The 20,868-nt window shown below is 42.8% G+C and overlaps 1 protein-coding gene across 1 annotated transcript in view; it reads left to right on the forward strand.

The window, feature by feature from the left end:
• Positions 1-20,868, forward strand: part of LOC109900790 (protein enabled homolog) — a 141,074-nt gene that overhangs the window by 88,132 nt on the left and 32,074 nt on the right. The window contains 1 exon segment of the mRNA XM_031837246.1: positions 12,384-12,456. Coding sequence (XP_031693106.1) covers positions 12,384-12,456 — 73 coding nt within the window.

Raw genomic sequence — 20,868 nt, forward strand, 5'->3', positions numbered from 1 at the left:
CATCAGTCATAATTTCCTCTCCAACTTACTTCCCCTCTTTCGGTGAACCAAAATAGATAGCTAAAAGACATTTCCACATAACCTACAGGATATATTTGATTATTGAGCTTCACATGTTGGTAATTTCTAATCTTATGGCTGAGAATTCAAAGGAAAATCTATCAGTTAAAAATAATTTATGGTAGTACAATGTTTACTTCCTTAAGTTGGTCACAGGGCCTCTTCCTCTTCTTGACCCAGCCCAGGTGAATGGATGACCTTGCTGATGGTTGAGGAAGGTTTCTCTCTGTATGGAGCCCAGATAAAGTAGCAATGGGTATCAAAGTTGTTAAATAGTTTAAATACAATGCTGATGAATACAACCACTGGACAACGGATGAAGATACTCTGAACTTTTAGAATTGTTTAAATCCATCATATACTGACTAAATTATAGCACATTAACACTGTACTGGCATGGACAAATAATGGACTTCAGGCTTTTTGGTGGTAATTCAAATTATTGTAATATGTCACCTTTTTTTTCTTAACGCACTATCAGGTATTTAAAATAAAAAAAATCATACCTACAATTTTATTTGCATATAGACTGGTTGTATTTGCATACATGAATACATTTATATAAAGGGTTGAAACGGGTGAAACCACAAACTACCTCTAATCATAAACTGTGCTGTCTAGACTGCCTCATTAATGATCCATTACAGTTGTCACGTTCTGTTACTATAATTCTACAAGTGGGTAAAGAAAAGGATACCCACGCATTTTAAAATCACAACACTCGTCTCTAGATTACACCTATCTATAAATACTGAACATTGCTTGCGAGATCAGACATATCACTATAATCCCAGTGTTCTTTTTGGGGAAATTGCTTTAATTTCAGCACATTACTGTATTAAAATGACTTTTTTTTTTATTGCAAAAAAAATCTACACACGCCAAAATAGTGTTTTTCTTGTGATGTGTCGAGACGGTGGGTTAAATCCTCAGCCAATCGTTGGTGTTTTGTATTCATTTGTATTCTACTGAGCACATTTCAGCCATTACCGGGGTGTGTTTGACAGGTCACTAATGTTTCCACGGTTGTAACGTTAACTGGAGAAAAAAAGTCAGAAGCAACAGTGGGAAAGAGTCGCAGAGTAAAATGAAAGTAATCAATATAGTGAGATTTAAGTGACAAGCCGATCCCGAGTGGAGCAGCGATCTAAGACACTGCATCAGTGCAAGAGACATCACTACAGACCCTGGTTCGATTCCAGTCTGTATCACAACTGGCCGTGATTGGGAGTCCCATAGGGCGGCGCACAATTGGCCCAGCGTCATTAGGGTTTGGTCGGGGTAGGCCGTCATTGTAAATAAGAATTTGGTCATAACTGACTTAAATTAGAGGTTAAATCAATTTTTTAAAATCAAATGACACCTCCCTCACTAGATCCTCAACTTTGGCGATGTCATTTACAAAATAGCCTCCAACATTCTACTCAACAAATTGGATGCAGTCTATCACAGTGCCATCCGTTTTGTCACGAAAGCCCCATATACTACCCACCACTGCGACCTGTATGTTCTCGTTGGCTGGCCCTCGCTTCATATTCGTCGCCAAACACACTGGCTCCAGGTCATCTACAAGTCTCTGCTAGGTAAAGCCTCGCCTTATCTCAGCTCACTGGTCACCATAGCAACACCCACCCGTAGCACGCACTCCAGCAGGTATATCTCACTGGTCACCCCCAAAGCCAATTCTTCCTTTGGCCTCCTCCTTCCAGTTCTCTGCTGCCAATGACTGGAACCAACTGCAAAAATCCCTCACTAGATTTAAGCACCAGCTGTCAGAGCAGGTCACTGCACCTGTACATAGATTGGATGGGCTATTTACAGATGAGCTACCTCATCCCCATACTGTATATATTTATTTATTTGTCTAGCTCCTTTGCACCTGAGTATTTCAACTTGCACATTCTGCACATTCTACCATTCCAGTGTTTAATTGCTATATTGTAATTACTTTGCCACCATGGCCTATGTATTGCCTTTACTCTCTTATCCTACCTCATTTGCACATGCTGTATATAGATTTTCTACTGTATTATTGATTGTATGTTTGTTTATTCCATGTGTAGCTCTGTGTTGTTGTAAGTGTCGAACTGCTTGGCTATATCTTGACCAGGTCGCAGTTGCAAATGAGAACTTGTTCGTAACTAGCCAACCTGGTTAAATAAAGGTGAAATAAATAGAAATGTCCAAATAATTTGAATGAACCATTTCATACATTATGGCAGTGCTATTCAAAGTTGGGTCGCAACCGCGGGGGAACTGCAGTGGGGTCGGCAATAAAAAATCTATAAAATAATTAATTGGACAGTCCCACAGTTGACAGTGCATGTCAGAGCCATGAGGTCGAAGGAATTGTCCGTAGAGCGCCGTGAAAGGATTGTGTCGCAGCACAGATCTGGGGAAGGGTACCAAAAAATGTCTGCGGCATTGAAGTTCCCCAAGAACAGAGTTTGGAACCACCAAGACTTCCTAGAGCTGGCTGCCCGGCCAAACTGAGCAATTGGGGGAGAAGGGCCTTGGTCAGGGAGGTGACCAAGAATCCGATGGTCACTCTGACAGAGCTCCAGAGTTCCTCTGTTGAGATGGGAAAACCTTCCAGAAGAACAACTCTCTGCAGCACTCCACCAATCAGGACGTTTTGGTAGAGGGGCCAGATGGAAGCCACACCTCTGTAAAAGGAACATGACAGCCTGCTTGGAGTTGTTTGAATACCAATTAATTAGAGCCTTGAATTTGACCTCTGGTGTGACATCATAATGAATGCTAATATGAAAGTGTAAAGGGGAATGGAGACACTAGGATTTAGAACGCCAGCCAGCTGTAAATGTAAATCGCCATTTTGATTGAATACATCTCTTAGCTTAGATGTACTTCCTAAAGTGTTTCCATTCCTCTTTAAGGATTCTCAAACCTATTTTCACTCTTTATTAGTTATATCACTGTGTGTGAAGTACTTTCACTGGATGCCATGGTTCTAACTACAGCAGTATGTATGGGCTCTGCCTGGTCCTCTTTAACATGGTGACTCATCCCCAAAGACCCCCAACTCACAGGTTCCAGGTCAGATTGCAGGTCAGCGGGCCAGGGAGTGATTCATGTCTTCCTGACCCAGGAAAAGTGAAATAGGACAGGATAGGCTGGACCTGGGGAATAGATGCACTACAGGGGCTGTATGGGGCTGAAACACAACAGGACTGTTTCACAGAATCACAGAGAGGAAACCCCCCCCCCAAGACTACCCTCATTTCTGCCTCCCCTCCTTTCATCTCCTCCGTAGAGGAAAGAAACATGTAGTTAATTAGCAAAGAATAGATTAGAAGAGGAAACGCATCATGCTGTGTTTGTACAATACTTTTATGGGCTGGTGGGGAAACGCATCATGCTGTGTTTGTACAATACTTTTATGGGCTGGTGGGGAAACGCATCATGCTGTGTTTGTACAATACTTTTATGGGCTGGTGGGGAAATGCATCATGCTGTGTTTGTACAATACTTTTATGGGCTGGTGGGGAAATGCATCATGCTGTGTTTGTACAATACTTTTATGGGCTGGTGGGGAAATGCATCATGCTGTGTTTGTACAATACTTTTATGGGCTGGTGGGGAAACGCATCATGCTGTGTTTGTACAATACTTTTATGGGCTGGTGGGGAAACGCATCATGCTGTGTTTGTACAATACTTTTATGGGCTGGTGGGGAAACGCACAAAGGGACCAATGCAGTGTGATCAGAGGAAAGCTCCCATTTCTTGTTTGTACCTCTTTTTCTAGTATTCATCACTCTTCTTATTTTCTGTGCCACTGTTTCCTTTTCACTTTATTTTTCTCTTTGTCTTCCCTCTGGGTTTTTGAGTTGGTTTGTCTCGAATTGACACACGTGCGGTGTGATGTGACGGGGGAGGTGGGATACATTTTCAAGTTCATAACGGTGCACTCTCCTCAAACAATGGCATGGTATTCTTTCACTGTAATAGCTAATGTATATTGGACAGTGCAGTTAGATTAGATATGTCTATGTCCTGGGAAATGTTCTTGTTACTTGCTAATCACATTAGCCTATGTTAGCTCAACCAACCCACGGAGGGGGGTGGCACCGATTCACTGTCGTTTATTTTCTCATTCTCGGAGTGGCAACGTTCACAATCTGCTACACTTGTGAGAAAAAAGTTATTTCATACCATTTAGGCCCTACGAGTTTTAATTAAATTACATTTTTGGAGCGCTCCATGTGAGCAAATGAGCATGTGTCTGGACTCTGTCTTGTTTCTATGTCCTATTAATGTTGACGGAGTGCGCACACCTACATTAAGTAGGCCTAGGCTACCTGGCCTGCTGCGCACAAATGTAGGAAAGTGCCCAATATGGGGATCTCTGATTTCTGACCACCACTAATGATGAGCTGAGCTTCTCAGTAATTATTTTCTTCACCTCACACATTAAGTCAATGAAGTCAGTTATTTTTTTTTACATCCATTGCGAATGATAGGCTAATAGTTCCTCACAGTAGTGGAAAAACCATTCCAACATTCTCCCCCTCGGTAATCACCAGGCCGTGTGAAAGAGCAAAATGTCATGCTCTGATGTTCCCATATATCCAGTGGAAACGTCATAAAATACCTGTACACTTTTCCCTGGCCTTGCGTAAAAACAGCTGCCTCGAGCTCACTGGCACAGAACACTGAGGGCCCCCGGAATAGGCTAGTTAATACAATGTTACAAGTTCAGTTGAGAAGGCTTCAGGACAGATCCAGTTTATTGTATAAAATCAATGTTGCACTTCACTAGAGAGAGCTCAAGTCCAGAAGGATAGAAAGGGAGGCAGATAGGCGTAGATATGAACATTCAGGTTCTTCCAATCACATTCATATCTACTGTTTTTATTTTTGTTGGCTTTATGTATTTTTACTTAGTTGACATGGAAGTGTTAAGCCTGCTGCTGCATTGGCCAATTTGGCCTATAGGCCATCTCTGAGTTCCATGCAGTAATTTCTTTAGCCAATTGCTCACGGTTTAGGACTATCAATGTGTCCATATGGCAGAGGCTGGTGCTCTCACGTTAGTTGAATTTTAGATTTTTTTTAAATTGTCATTCAGATTTGTATTAACCACGTGACAATGATGTCGACAAATTTTTTTTAAGTTATTGAAATGAAGCTGTTCCACAAAATATGAATATGAAAATCCTAACCTGCACGCAGATCTGTAGAAATGGTAGGATCAATTCTTAGCTTCTCCAAATTCAACTCACTCGTGTTACCTTGGAAAATGCAGATCTTATTTTCTTCTTTGCCATGATCAGCTCGGAAATGGACAAATAGGCCTACAGACCTTGAAATGGCTGATGATCATGATAATTTATCCCACTGAGTGAAACTCCTGGACAGCAGCCGTGAGTAGTCTGATTTCATTCTGTGGGCTACTGTCCATTTTACTTTGACCTGTTTTTAGGATATGATGTGTTAACATCTTAATTCACATTGAAGGACATCTTTATTTGATTGGGTGCCGTTTAGACGATTTGATCAGAAACATGATATAAAATGTGTCATTAAGTTATGCTGCCTTTACGGCACATGACAACCATGAGAAAAACAATGTCTATGTCCTAATCTCTAATACTTATGGATTTTATTAGGTTTGGTGATTAGTTTACAGAACATAAATCTAGGCCTTCTAGAAAGAGCTAGTTTCTTTACTGTTCAGTGCTGGTGTACAGTATGAAATAAAACAAAAATAAACCATTCCCCCTGTACTTATTGTTTCTCATTTACATAATGAGATCATCTAAATGCATTGCTACCTAGTCTCATGTCGGAACATTTTATTTACCTCAATTTTTAACTGTCTGCTAGGGGAGTGGCCCTTCTACAACACTATTATTGTCCAGACAGACACCCCGTCTCAGGCCTGCTGCGAGTCATGTTCTGGGTGACTAGTGTTTACACTGTGATCTATTAAATGCTACATTTATAATCAGCGCCGGGATAAGGTAATTGGCCACGGAGACGGTTTCTGCTGAGTTTACGACTCAGCTGTGTGCTGTTTGGTGAGCGTGACCACAGCACTGAGACTGTCACACATGCAATTTCCCCTCTCCTTATAACAGGCCTGGGATCAGTTTGCCAAAAAGCACCTGGAGGATGATCAAGTCTCTTGTTAGAATCTGTCCATAGAACATTCTAAAGTATAACTTTTTGGATGACAGGCCCTAATTATGCCTGGAAAAACCACACACTGCATTCCATAGTAAGAACCTCATACCAACGGTCAAGCATGGTGGTGGTAGTGTGATGGTTTGGGGATGCTTTGCTGCCTCGGGACCTGGATGGCTTGCCTTAATAGAAGGAACCATGAATTATGGTCTGTATCAGAGAATTCTATAGGAGAATGTCAGGCCATCTGTCTGTGAGCTGAAGCACAGCAGGGTCTTGCAGCAAGACAATGATCCAAAACACACAATCAAGTCTACATTAAAAAAAGCAACAAATTAAAGTTTTGGAATGGCCTAGTCAAATGCCAGACCTAATACCAAATAGTGCTATCTTCTATATACCACCCCTACCTTGTCACAACACAACTGATTGGCTCAAACGCATTAAGAAGGAAAGAAATTCCACAAATTAAGTTAAGGCACACCTGTTAATTGAAATGCATTCTAGGTACTACCTCATGAAGCTGGTTGAGTGCATGCCAAGAGTGTGCCAAGCTGTCATCAAGGCAAAGGGTGGTTCCTTTGAAGAATCTCAAATATAAAATATATTTGGATACTACATGATTCCATATGTGTTATTTCATAGTGTTGATGTCTGCACTATTATTCTAAAATGTAGAAAATAGTACAAACTAAAAACCCTTGAATGAGGAGTAGGTGTGTCCAAACTTTTGACTGGTACTGAACTTATTTCATAAACAAAGTTAAGCGACACCCAATGCCCCTGTGTAAAAAGTAATTGCCCCCTTAGACTCAACTGGTTGTGCCACCTTTAGCTGCAATGACTCCAATGAAATGCTTCCTGTAGTTGTTGATCAGTGTCAGAACTGCTGTAACTCAGCGACCATTTGGTTTTTCAAGCATGAACTTCTCGTTTTAAGTCCATCCACAACATTGGTAAAAGACCAAGTCCATGTTATGTCAAGAACAGCTCAATTAAGAAAAGAGAAACGACAGTCCATTACTTTAAGACATTAAGGTCAGTCAATCCAGAAAATGTCCAACTTTGAAAGTTTCTTCAAGTGCAGTCACAAAAACCATCAAGTGCTATGATGAAACTGGCTCTCATGAGGACCGACCACAGGAAAGAAAGACCCAGAGTTACCTCTGCTGCAGAGGATAAGCTCATTAGATTTAACTGCCCCTCAGATTGCAGCCCAAATAAATGCTTCACAGAGTTCAAGTAATAGACACATCTCAACATCAACCGCTCAGAGGAGACTGCGTGAATCAGGCCTTCATTGTCGAATTGCTGCAAAAAAATCACTAGTAAATGACCAATAAGAAGAGATGGTGGAAATCTGTCCTTTTGGTCTGATGACTCCAAATTTGAGATTTTTTGGTCTTTGTCTTTGTGAGACGCAAAGTAGATGAACGTATGATCTCCGCATGTATGGTTCTCACCGTGAAGCATTAATGAGGTGGTTGTGGGTGTGCTTTGCTTGTGGCACTGTCAGTGATTTAGAATTCAAGGCATACTTAACCAGCATGGCTACCACAGCATTCTGCAGCGATACACCATCCCATCTGGTTTGGGCTTAGTGGGACTATCATTTGTTTTTCGAAAGGCTGTGTAAGGGATATTTGACCAAGAGAGTGATGGAGTGCTGCATCAGATGACCTGGCCTTCAAAATCACCCGAGTGCAACCCAATTTGAGATTGTATGGGATGATTTGGACTGCAGAGTGAACAAGTGCTCAGCATATGTGGGAACCTCTTCAAGACTGTTGAAAAAGCATTCCAGGTGACGCTGGTTGAATGCTAGCTGTTCAAAGCTGCCATCAAGGCAAAATCTGGCTACTTTGAAGAGTCTCCAAAATTAAAATGTTATTACATGATTCGATATGTTATTTAAGTCTTCATGTCTTAACTATATTCTACAATGTAGAAAATAATAAAAAATAAAGTAAACACCATGAATGAGTAGGTGTGTCCAAACTTTTGACCGGTACTGTGTATATATACAATACCTTCGGAAAGTATTCAGACCCTTTGCTATAAGACTTGAAATTGAGCTCAGGTGCATCCTGTTTACATTGCTCATCCTTGATGTTTCCACAGCTTGATTATAGTCCCCCTGTGGTAAATTCAATAGATTGGACATGATTTGGAAAGACACACACCTGTCTATATAAGGTCCCAAAGTTGACAGTGCATGTCATAGCAAAAACCAAGCTATGAGGTCGAATGAATTGTCTGGATTATATCGAGGCACAGATCTGGGGAAGGGTACCAAAAAAGTTATGCAGCATTGAAGGGCACCAAGAACACAGTGGCCTCCATCATTCTTAAATGGAAGAAGTTTAGAACCACCAAGACACTTCCTAGAGCTGGCCTCCCGAGTTTGCCAAAAGGCACCTAAAGACTCAGACGATGAGAAACAAGATTATCTGGTCTGATGAAACCAAGATTGAACACTTTGGCCTGAATGCCAAGCGTCACGTCTGGATGGAACCTGGCACCATCCCTATGGTGAAGCGTGGTGAAGCATCATGCTGTGGGGATGTTTTCCAGCGGTTGGGACTGGGAGTCTAGCCGGGATCGAGGCAAAGTACATAATAACCTGCTCCAGAACACTCAGGACCTCAGACTGGGGCAAAGTTTCACCTTCCAACAAGACAATGACCCTAAGCACACAGCCAAGACAACGCAGGAGTGGCTTCAGGACAAGTCTCTGAATGTCCTTGAGTGGCCCAGCCAGAGCTTGGACTTGAACCTGATCAAACATTTCTGGAGAGACCTGAAAATAGCTGTGCACCAACGCTCCCCATTCAACCAGACAGAGCTTGAGAGGATCTACAGAGACAAATGGGAGAAACTCCCCAAATACAGGTGTGCCAAGCTTGTAGCGTCATACTTAAGACGACTCAAGACTGTAATCACTGCCAAAGGTGCTATAACAAAGTACTCAGTGAAGGGTCTGAATACTTATGTAAATGTCATATTTCATGTTTTTTTATTTATTTATAAATTAGCAAACCTTTCTAAACACCTGTTTTTGTACTGTCATTATGGGGTATTGTGTGTAGATTGAGGAGAACATAAGGCTGTAAAGTAACAAAATGTGGAAAGTCAAGGAGTCTGAATAGTTTCCAAAGCCACTGTATATAAAGAAACTCAATATACTTTAAAATGACTCAAATCAAAACTGTGTTGAAATTATAATGGACCTACATTTATACAGTTACTTGACATTGTCCAGCTCGCTAAAAATCACCCAAATGAAAGCTAGACAGTCAGGGAGCATCGAGCATTCCGAAAACTATGGATAGAGGACAATTTTTTTTTGCACATTTTTGCTGTGGGGAAATATGTAACCAATTCAGTGCGGCCCGCTGGACATGGTTAAAGACCGAATGTGGCCCCCCTGGGGGGGGGGGGGGGGTGAGTTTGATGCCTATGCTATTAATAGACCTGGCCCTGTTACTACTTGTTCTGACTGGACTTGCCTGGGCTGAGGTGCAAGTCAATAATACCTTTTAGTTACAACAGTTCTGTATTATCAATCCTCTTTCATCGTGGGTAATGGTTATGGAACTTTTCTAATAAACGTTTGTGATATCAAAAGCTTGTTCAGCAGATACTGCTGTTGATGAGGAGTGTGGAGAGGGCTGTGGTTGTGAACTGTCACGAGCAGGTCTGGTGTAGGAACAGAAGGTTATATATGAGTCACTGCTGCCAAACCTTTATAGATAAAAGCCTTATTCTTCCCTCCGATTTAGAGCTCTCTCCATCTGTCTGGAATAGCAGATCAATGTATCACTGCTCTACACAGACACTAGCCAGCCTGAATACTGATAGCATAGAGAGAACTTGTCTCTTTTGGTCAGATCCAAGCCCTCAAACGTCTGTCGACACTGGACTTTGAGTCTGGCCATAACCACATTGGCTTTTCACCTATCGGACGTAGGCTTCAGTGAATCACTTAAAACCACTTTAACGTGTATACATTTGATCAACAAACGGTACCAGTCAAAAGTTTGGACACATCTACTCATTCCATGGTTTTTCTTTATTTTTTTCTATTTTCTACATTGTAGAATCAAAACTATGCAATAACACACATGGTACCATGAACAAAAAAGTGTTAAATCATTTTAGGTTCTTCAAAGTAGCCACCCTTTGCCTTGATAAAGGATGACAGCTTTGCATTCTCTCAACCAGCTTCATATGGAATGTTTTTCCAACTTTCTTGAAGGAGTTTCCACATATGCTTGTTGGCTGCTTTTCCTTCACTCTGCAGTCCAACTCATCCCAAGCCATCTCAATTGGGTTGAGGTCAGGTGATTGTGGAGGCCAGGTCATATGATGCAGCACTCCATCACTCTCCTTCTTGGACAAATAGCCCTTATACAGCCTGGAGGTGTGTTGGGTCATTGTCCTGTTGAAAAACAAATGATAGTCCCACTAAGCGCAAACCAGATGGGATGGTGTATTGCTGCAGAATGCTGTGGTAGCCATGCTGGTTAAGTGTGCCAATTCTAAATAAATCACACAGTGTCACCAGCAAAGCACCACCTCCATGCTTCACGGTGGGAACCACATGCGGAGATCGACCGTTCACCTACTGCATCTCAAAAAAACAAAAAAACTTCTAGACTCATCAGACCAAAGGTTCAGATTTCCACTGGTCTAATGTCCATTACTCATGTTTCTTCTTATTGGTGTCCTTTTAGTAGTGGTTTCTTTGCAGCAATTCAACCATGAAGGTCTGATTCACACAGTCTCCTCTGAACAGTTGATGATGAGATGTGTCTGTTACTTGAACTCTGTGAAGCAGTTATTTGGGCTGCAATTTCTGAGGCTGGTAACTGTCATTTTTTATTTAACTAGGCAAGTCAGTTAAAAACAAAATCTTATTTTCAATGACGGCCTTGGAACAGTGGGTTAGCTGCCTGTTCAGGGGCAGAACGACATATTTGTACCTTGTCAGCTGGGGGATTTGAACTTGCAACCTTTCAGTTACTTGTCCAATGCTCTAACCACTAGGCTACCCTGCCGCCCCAATTAACTTATCCTCTGTAGCAGAGGTAACTCTGGGTCTCCCTTTACTGTGGTGGTGTCATGAGAGCCAGTTTCGTGATGGTGTTTTATGGTTTTTGTAACGGCACTTGAAACTTTCAAAGTTCTTGACATTTTCCGGATTGACTGACCTTCATGTGTTAAATAAATGGCGCTATCTTCTGTATAGCCCCCTACCTTGTCACAACACAACTGATTGGCTCAAACGCATTAAGAAGGAAATACATTTCACAAATGAAATTTTACCTAGGGACACCACTTAATTGAAATGCATTCCAGGTGACTACCTCATGAAGCTGGTTGAGAAAATGCCAAGAGTGTGCAAAGCAGACATCGAGGCAAAAGGTGGCTACTTTGAACAATCTCAAATATAAAATATATTTTGATTTGTTTAACACTTCTTTTTTGGGGGGGGGTTACTACATGATTCCATATGTGTTATTTCATAGTTTTGATGTCTTCACTATTATTCTACAGCGTAGAAAATTGTAAAAATAAAGAGAAACCCTGCAATGCGTAGGTGTGTCTAAACTTTTGACCGGTATCGTCTTTGATCCCTGGCCAAACGTGGAGCTCTCTTAATAATTTGATTGTATGTTTGTTTTGTGTTGATTTTCTTTCGATGGTCTTGTCGTCTCTACAACTACCAGATAATTGATTGTTTTGTAACTCTGTGGCTGTTTGGCAGCGGTCCAGTGCTGTCAGTGGATATGATGGCTGATTGGTTGGAGTAGCTGTGAGAGCAGGCTAATAGACAGCTCTGGGAATGGATCAGTATGACAGACGTTAGGTCGCAACCTAGCCGGCCGACAGGGAATTACGCTTAAAGGATCGGTCTGGCCTGAAAGAAATGGTTGGGAAGGAGACAGTGTAGTTTGTGTGAATTGGATTTGATTCTGATTTTGAAACAAATTTAAGACTGAAACTTTGAATGAAATGCTGAGAAAAATGACTGGGTAGGTGTTGCATTCCCTCAATAAATGAGACTACACTAAATATTTAGGCGTTGAGATTTGAGTAAAAAGCGATGAGTCCAGAGGCCGTTTCCTTCAGAGCGGATTTTTGACCATCTCTGTGTGTTTCTCCTTCCAGGCCCGACGTTGCCAAGACAGAGCCCCCAGGTTCAGAATGGACCTTCGCCAGAGGACCTGGAGATGCAGAGAAAGTAAGATCTGAGCCTACAACAGCCCTTAACACAGCACGACAGCACTAAATATAATACTGTTACTCAGACCCCAATCCATCTCGTAGATACACACAGAGTTCAGTGTTTCAATCAAATATGAGCCAATCGGTCAATTACCTGCTTAACACTACCTGCTTGCCTAAATATATTGATCCAAGTACACTACATGACCTAAAGTATGTGGACATCTGCTCATCAAAATTAATGTCATTCTGAAATCATTGACATTAATATGTGTAATATTAATATAGAGTTGGTCCCCTCTTTGCTGCTGTAACAGCCTCCACCCTTCTGGGAAGGCTTTCCACTAGATGTTTTAACATTGCTGCTGGGACCTTAGTGAGGTCGGGAACTGATTTTGGGAGATTAGGCCTGGCTCGCAGTTGGCGTTGCTATTCATCCCAAAGGTGTTTGATGGGGTTGAGGTCAGGGCTCTGTGGAGGCCAGACAATTTCTTCCACACCGATCTTGTCAAACCATTTCTGTATGGACCTCGCTTTATGCATGGGGTCATTGTCATTCTAAAACAGGAAAGGGCCTTCCCCAAACTGTTTGGCACAAAGTTGGAAGCACAGAATGGTCTAGAATGTCATTGTATGCTGTAGCGTTAAGATCTCCCTTAACTGGAACTAAGGGGCCTAGCTCAACCCATGAAAATCAGCCCCAGATCATTATTCCTCCAACACCAAACTTTGCAGTTGGCACTATGCATTGGGGCAGGTAGCGTACTCCTGGCATCCCAGATTTGTCTGATGGATTGCCAAATGGTGAAGGTGATTTATCACTCCAGAAAACACGTTTCCACTGCTCCAGAGTCCAATGGCCAATTGTGCGCCGCCGCTATGAGACTTCCAATCACAGCCGGTTGTGATACAGCCCGGGATTGAACCAGGTTCTGTAGTGATGCCTCTAGTACTGAGATGCAGTGCCTTAGACCTGAATCGCTCGGGAGCGGCTGCTCTGTAGTGAATGATGCAGCCGAGGACAGACATTTTCTACACACTTCAGCAATCGCCAGTCCAGTTCTGTGAGCTTGTGTGGACTACCACTTCGCGGCTGAGCCTTTCTTGCTCCTAGAAGTTTCCACTTCACAATAACAGCACTTACAATTGAGCGGGGCAGCTCTAGCAGTGCTGAAATTTGACGAACCGTCTTGTTGGAAAGGTGACATTGCCACATTGAAAGTAACTGAGCTCTTTAGTAAGGCCGTTCTACTGCCAATGTTTGTCTACAGAGATTGCATGGCTGTTTGCTCAATTTTATACACTCGTCAGCAAAGAGTCTGGCTGAAATAGCCAAATCCACTCATTTGAAAGGGTGTCCACATACTTTTGACTATATGCTGTACTTTTGATTGGATTCAACCGGCTTTGGACTTATGCTCAAAGGTTGTTACCTCTCCAGCCCTCACCACTTCCACTCCCATATTAACTAGGCAGGTGGAGTGTTTGCCTGCCTGCAGGTGGTGTTCTTCCACATCCTGGCACAGAGTGAGGCTGATGGCTGCCAGTTTGTGTTCAGACACCCCTGGAGTAGAGCAGGGCTGGGTGAGAGGATGATAGCGCTTGTGGCAGGCTGTAGTATACAGGCACCACATCAGTGTGTCAGGTGGAATCACAAAACACTGCTGAGTGCAATGGTACACTCACAGCCTAAGGTTAGGAGCTGGCTTTCTCGTTCTCACACACACACACACACACACACAGGCATGAGAAGTGTTTGTGTATGAGAATGCATATCTGACTTGGTGTGCATCAGAGAGTGAGAGAGGCAGACATGTTGTGTGTGTTTGGAGACTTCAAAAGAAGAAATGGACTGATAGAGGCTTTCTTAATGAAAAGCTATTCTACAGTGAACCACTATCACTCTCAGGGGACTTTGGCTTTCTCTCCCATTCTGAAAACACACTGCTCTAAATCCTTTGAGTCTCCCTCTCCTGCTGCACACACTCAATAACGCTTGGCATGCGATCTGTCCGTGTTCATATTCAAATGCGTTTACCTAGGCTAACACACATTTTGTTAAGAGTGTTTTCTCGTGCAATCACTTCTGTTTTGCGGCTCAGACTCAAGCGAGCTCTTAGAGGGAGTTCTGTACCTGTAATTGTTTTTCCTTCTCCTTAAATGGCAATGAACCTATTTCCCCCTTAGGTGGTAATAATGTGCAGCTAATGCTGAGTTTCTGTGTGGTACAGAGCCCCCCATTCTTCAGTGGGGCACCACAGGACCGTGCAGTCCAGCGTATCACTGTAGCAGCAGTATTAATCTGAGCCAGCTGCTGTCTATCAGCTATTTTATTACCTACTCCTAGAAACCTATAAAACATTATTGAATTAGCCTGCAGCCTGATCTCACAGGACCACACAGGGACTGCCACCTGTCCTGTCCCCATGTACACAAAGACATGGCATCATGACGATATGACCCCCTCCTCCCTCAGTGCCATATCCTGCGTCACAGCAGCAGAGAACATTGGTAGTTTGGTAGAGAGCATCTGGAGTTTGGATTGCCCCTGGCCCTCTCTCCTTGTCCTCCTGACTGCAGCCGATTTACAGAGTAATGTGCTGTGGATTTAATTGTCCTGGCTGACTGACAGGTAGTATGGCGGGAGAGTGTGTGTGTGTGTGTGTGATGCCTGCAGAGTAGGCGGCTGCTGGTGGTCAGGGTGCTGTGTTATGAATGATGAACAGACTCCTGGTATGGCAGCAGTATATGTTGTATGTGTCTGACCATAAAGGAGCTGCAATAGAAGTAAGCTTAAGATGGAGAGACTTGGCTCTATGTTGAGCTTTATCATGGTAACTGTTTGTATGTGAGTCAGGGTCATTTCAATCCCAGACAATCTGCCCATGGGATTTTGAATTTAACTTTACAATCGAAAGATAACTCATCCATGACGTTATTTGTTAATCGGCCTAGATTTGCTAGCTTTAGTACCCACTAGTCGTTACGGACAATTAACTCTGAAGATTGTGAGTAAGAAAGAGTTTGACGATTTTGTGTGCGTGTGTCCGTCCAATAGGTGTGTATCTGGCCTATTTGTGTCTTTGCGGTCCCTTCCTGTCGTCCCATGATGTATGGTGACTCAGCAAACACAATGACACTTTTCATTAAATGAATCCTCTTGTTTCAGCAGGCTCACTAAGACCCCAAGGCCTGCTGTAAGGCCACTTGGCAATTTGGTTAGCAGCAGTTTATTGGCAGCGACTGCCTTGGATGTCATTGTAGTTTATTGTAAGTGAGATGGACTTGTCATATCATTCATACCCATCCCTGTTAGTTTCAGATGAGGTGTTCCACAGGGTATATGGCATCTCTGATTATAGGGCTGACCCCAATTATTTGACTGGTCGAAAGGATGTTAGTGGACCGAGATTATTTTTAGTTGAGCAGTAGTATATATATATTTTATGGCAAAACGAGACACCTGTCTTATTCGCGCCCATCTCAGTGAACTAATCCATCTGGAGGCCGAGACTAGTCCATTGTGGAGGCCACGGGAATGGCAAAGTGTGGCTGTGCAATCCACTTCTGTCTCCAGAATGCGCTCTCTGCTGCCAATTTGTGCACATTCGTTGTTTCATAACTTCATTGTGTGAATTGTTTGCATTTTATCATTAGTGTTTATCAATTCCCCAATACTTATATTATCAGTAGTACATTTACCGTTTAATCCTATCATTTCTAATCTACAATGTCTGTTTGGTTACTTCATGTCTGTTAATGTATTCAATATATAATTATTCCAGTCTTTTACCGTTCTCATTGTCGGAGTGGACATGTTGTTTGCAGAGCGCACAACCTATGCTACACTAGTGAGAAACAAGTTCTGGTTTATTTTATTCCATTTACGAGTTTTGTCAATTTAGTCCATGGCTTTTGTTTGGAGCGCTCCTGTTAATGTTGAGTAAGGACGCTCACCTGATTATGCATAGAAGTAGGCCTATAGGCTACCTGGCCTGCGTGCAAATGCAGGCATATAAATATGCCCATTTGGGTATCTGATAGTATTTCTGATTGGCTTAATGCACCACCACTAATGAGCTGTGGAGCTTCTCAAAGTAATGTTTCTTCACCTCAAACAGCAAGCAAACAAAGTCTGTTTTTACATCCATTGAGAATGACAACAAACGTATTTGAAAAACCTTTCCAGCTCTCTTTCAATATCCACTCAGCGTGAAAGGGAATAATGTCATGCTCTGATCCAGAGGAAACGTCATAAAATAGGCCTGCCTGATTACTTCTTGTCCCTTGCGCAAATAGCCTACAGCTGTGTCTGTCCTGAGCTCACTGGGGCGGGAAACTCTGAGGGCCCAGAATATTTTCTACAATGTTGCAAGGAGCTTCGGGCTGGACCCAAGTTAATAGTTGATGCAATGTTTCAAGTTGGTTGCAGACAGGCCATGCATAGCAAATGCGATTTATAGGATATTTATTTTTTATCAGGAAATGTTCTGCCTGCAGGCTGCAATGTTTTAATTTGTTGGCTTTCTAGGCTAGTTTTTAGGTTTATCATTTTTAGATTTGGATAGCATTTTGACTAACCATATAGCCATGATTTTGAGATACGAAGACATTGTTATTATAAATGAAATGAAACTGTTCCACAAAAATGTGCATATGAAAACCATAACTAGCAGATCGGTAGAAATGGTAAGATAAATTGGTATTCTACATGATACATTTAGCTGACTCCTCGTATATCAAATTCTGGAGAGTAACGGTAGAATCTTTGAAAGCCAGTAGGAACAGGAGGAGGATGGTTGGGACAGGTTCATTTTTTTTTTTCTGGTCATCTTGATATCTGGCTCCCTTTTTTAGTAATTTGTCTTATTTCATCAAATAGGGAGCTTAAAGCATCAGAGAAGTTCAATGTATATATAGTTGATTTTATTAAAACCATCTATATATTGAAAAATATATATTTTTTACAATTATTTCTACCAATCGATTGCCCCAAATATATATATTTTTTTTGTCGGGGCAAGCCCTATCTGATTCTTATCCTGATTCTTATCCTGCACTAGAGCAGTTATAAGTGTTGATTTACACAGGCGCATGTGTGTGGTTTTGCTGCCTTGTAAAGTCAACCCACACTCTCCCATCTGAAAGTCATAAAATTGAATCCTGACATGGATTTGATATTAACCCCATCATTAACAAATTGGTTTATTGCTCCACGCTAACATGGGGCACACACACATGGTTGGTAGTTTGAGAAGTGGGTGGCCTGGCCTCAAGCTTGTTGAGTGATTGCCTAGTCTAAAACACTTTCTGTATACATTCAGACATAGGCCTCCCTGTGAAGAATGTCCCTGGACCGTTCCAAATGTTCCTTGGCTGGTGGACCACCTCATACCTCATACAAAGACATACCTGACATAGCAACATGTCTGTCCAACATAGCTCTGTACTGTATTAGTAGAGTAAGCATTCCTTTAGGATGGCTCCTTTTAAGGATATCTGACCTGATCTGTGTGGCTCTGTCATTAACACAAAAGGCCTGGATGTGTTCAAAGGACTTATACTAGTGTGTGTGAAACGGATCTGGCCCTGAGCTTCCCCCTCAATCTGACTCTTCTGTTCTGTTCCGGCCTTCGTCCATATTTAGCTGTTGCAGTCAATGGAACTGGCTGGGTGCTTAATGCCTGGTGTCATCCCTGTGATGCAAACTCACTACAATCCTGCCTGGCCCACCCTGGAGAGATGGAGTAGGCTACACATTCTCAGAGGCTCACACACTCATCTGCACTCTCTAAAAAATATAAAAAATACACACAGGTGCAGAAACACCTCCACACATGGATGCATGTACGCAATCGTGAACATGCACACACTTTCAGGGGACAGCTTAGTACTTTCAGTCAGTTTGTTTTCGAGGTCTATAATTCCACCATAGATTTAGCCTGAAGGTTAGGCATACTTTACCATGACCTCACATTCTAGTCTTTAGTGTCAGAATGGAGATGGATGTATTTTTAAGGTCACGGTTGTTTTCTTCCCTTTTTATAAATAACCCCTAGGATGGAATACTGACACTTTTGGTTATAGTAGTTCCCTATTACACCCTCCATAATCGAGCTTTGTAGTGAAATAGCCTATCACCACTAGTCTATTTTCACACCCAGGGTTAAGAACTGTTCTGTGGTCAGTAATGCAGAGGTCCAGTGTGTCCGTGTTCCAGAGCTGGGGCCTCATTTATAAAACTGTGCAGAGGATTCACGTCAAAAGGTGGCGTACAGACAAAACACAGGAAGTGGTTACGCACAAAAATATTCCGATTTTTAACACTGTACGCACGTCCCATGCCGGTTCCCCTTTATAAATCACAATAATTTCGAAATTTTGAGCGTTTAGTCACACCCTTTTAACGCCCACCCTTTTAATAGAAATTTCACCAAGTGTGAAATGGAAGTTCTTGTGGGGAGGTTGAATCAAAAAAAAATATATTGTTTTGTGGACACAGTGTGGGCATTATAAATGTCAAAAAGGAGTTAGTGGCGGATGCTGTGAATGCTGCTGGCTCAGACGGCCCTTTCAGAAATAAAAAAGTGGTCCGTCATAAAAGTGGCCAAAAGGCGCATAGCCTTACACAGACAAAGTGTTTGTGATACTGGCAGGGAAAGGGGACACTGGAGCTCAAGGAAGGTGACAAGACATGCAAGACGCACCGGATGATCCAGGTATGTAATTAGTATTCCCTCGTTTGAAAAGAGTAAACCAAATGCATTCAAGTTGTGTTGAAACATAATTTTCTATTTAGTCGCTGGGTGTTCCACTGGGTCGGTGATGCTGCAGCTGAGCAGGAGCTGAGTGTTCCACTGGGTCGGTGGTGCTGCAGCTGAGCAGGAGCTGAGTGTTCCACTGGCTCGGTGGTGCTGCAGCTGAGCAGGAGCTGAGTGTTCCACTGGCTCGGTGGTGCTGCAGCTGAGCAGGAGCTGAGTGTTCCACTGGCTCGGTGGTGCTGCAGCTGAGCAGGAGCTGAGTGTTCCACTGGCTCGGTGGTGCTGCAGCTGAGCAGGAGCTGAGTGTTCCACTGGCTCGGTGGTGCTGCAGCTGAGCAGGAGCTGAGTGTTCCACTGGCTCGGTGGTGCTGCAGCTGAGCAGGAGCTGAGTGTTCCACTGGCTCGGTGGTGCTGCAGCTGAGCAGGAGCTGAGTGTTCCACTGGCTCGGTGGTGCTGCAGCTGAGCAGGAGCTGAGTGTTCCACTGGCTCGGTGGTGCTGCAGCTGAGCAGGAGCTGAGTGCGCCCGGTCCCAGTGTCTCCACTGCACCTTGTGCGTCACAACCCTCCAGCGGCCGTGTCCTCACAGATGCAGTCCTGCAAACGCAAAGAGACACAATCGACACCATTAACGAGGTTGCCAAGGAGTTGAAGTGGGACAGGCATGGCTTGGTTTCTGTGGGTGCTTCTCTACAGCCCACTACAGCACAGAGATCCAAGAGAACAGCTCTTGGTAATCGGAACCGGCTCATATGCCACTTATTATCATTGGCTAGAATCTTGCGGGTCTCTGAAAATTCGCAATCTCGGAATTCTTCCATTCGCCAAATCTTCCAACAGTACCAAACCAGCCATTACAGTCATTACACATTGTAATTGCATGCCTTTTTATACCCACCCATTTGATTATCGAAGCTACCTAATTGTGTAACACCTTCAGGTGTGGTAATTACCCTGATTGTAACTGACAATGACAGGGCCATTATCACATTGACAGTTCTGCGCAACGAACATGTGATAACAATATATATTTATTTATTTTTTATTTAACCTTTATTTAACCAGGTAGGCTAGTTGAGAACAAGTTCTCATTTGCAACTGCGACCTGGCCAAGATAAAGCATAGCAGTGTGAGCAGACAACACAGAGTTACACATGGAATAAACAATTAACAAGTCAATAACACAGTAGAAAACAAAGGGGGAGTCTATATACAATGTGTGCAAAAGGCATGAGGAGGTAGGCGAATAATTACAATTTTGCAGATTAACACTGGAGTGATAAATGATCAGATGGTCATGTACAGGTAGTGATATTGGTGTGCAAAAGAGCAGAAAAGTTAATAAATAAAAACAGTATGGGGATGAGGTAGGTGAAAATGGGTGGGCTATTTACCAATAGACTATGTACAGCTGCTGCGATCGGTTAGCTGCTCAGATAGCTGATGTTTGAAGTTGGTGAGGGAGATAAAAAGTCTCCAACTTCAGCGATTTTTGCAATTCGTTCCAGTCACAGGCAGCAGAGTACTGGAACGAAAGGCGGCCAAATGAGGTGTTGGCTTTAGGGATGATCAGCGAGATACACCTGCTGGAGCGCGTGCTACGGATGGGTGTTGCCATCGTGACCAGTGAACTGAGATAAGGCGGAGCTTTACCTAGCATGGACTTGTA

This window comes from Oncorhynchus kisutch, linkage group LG12 (genome assembly GCF_002021735.2).
Source record: "Oncorhynchus kisutch isolate 150728-3 linkage group LG12, Okis_V2, whole genome shotgun sequence".
In the NCBI taxonomy this organism is placed as follows: Eukaryota; Metazoa; Chordata; class Actinopteri; order Salmoniformes; family Salmonidae; genus Oncorhynchus; species Oncorhynchus kisutch.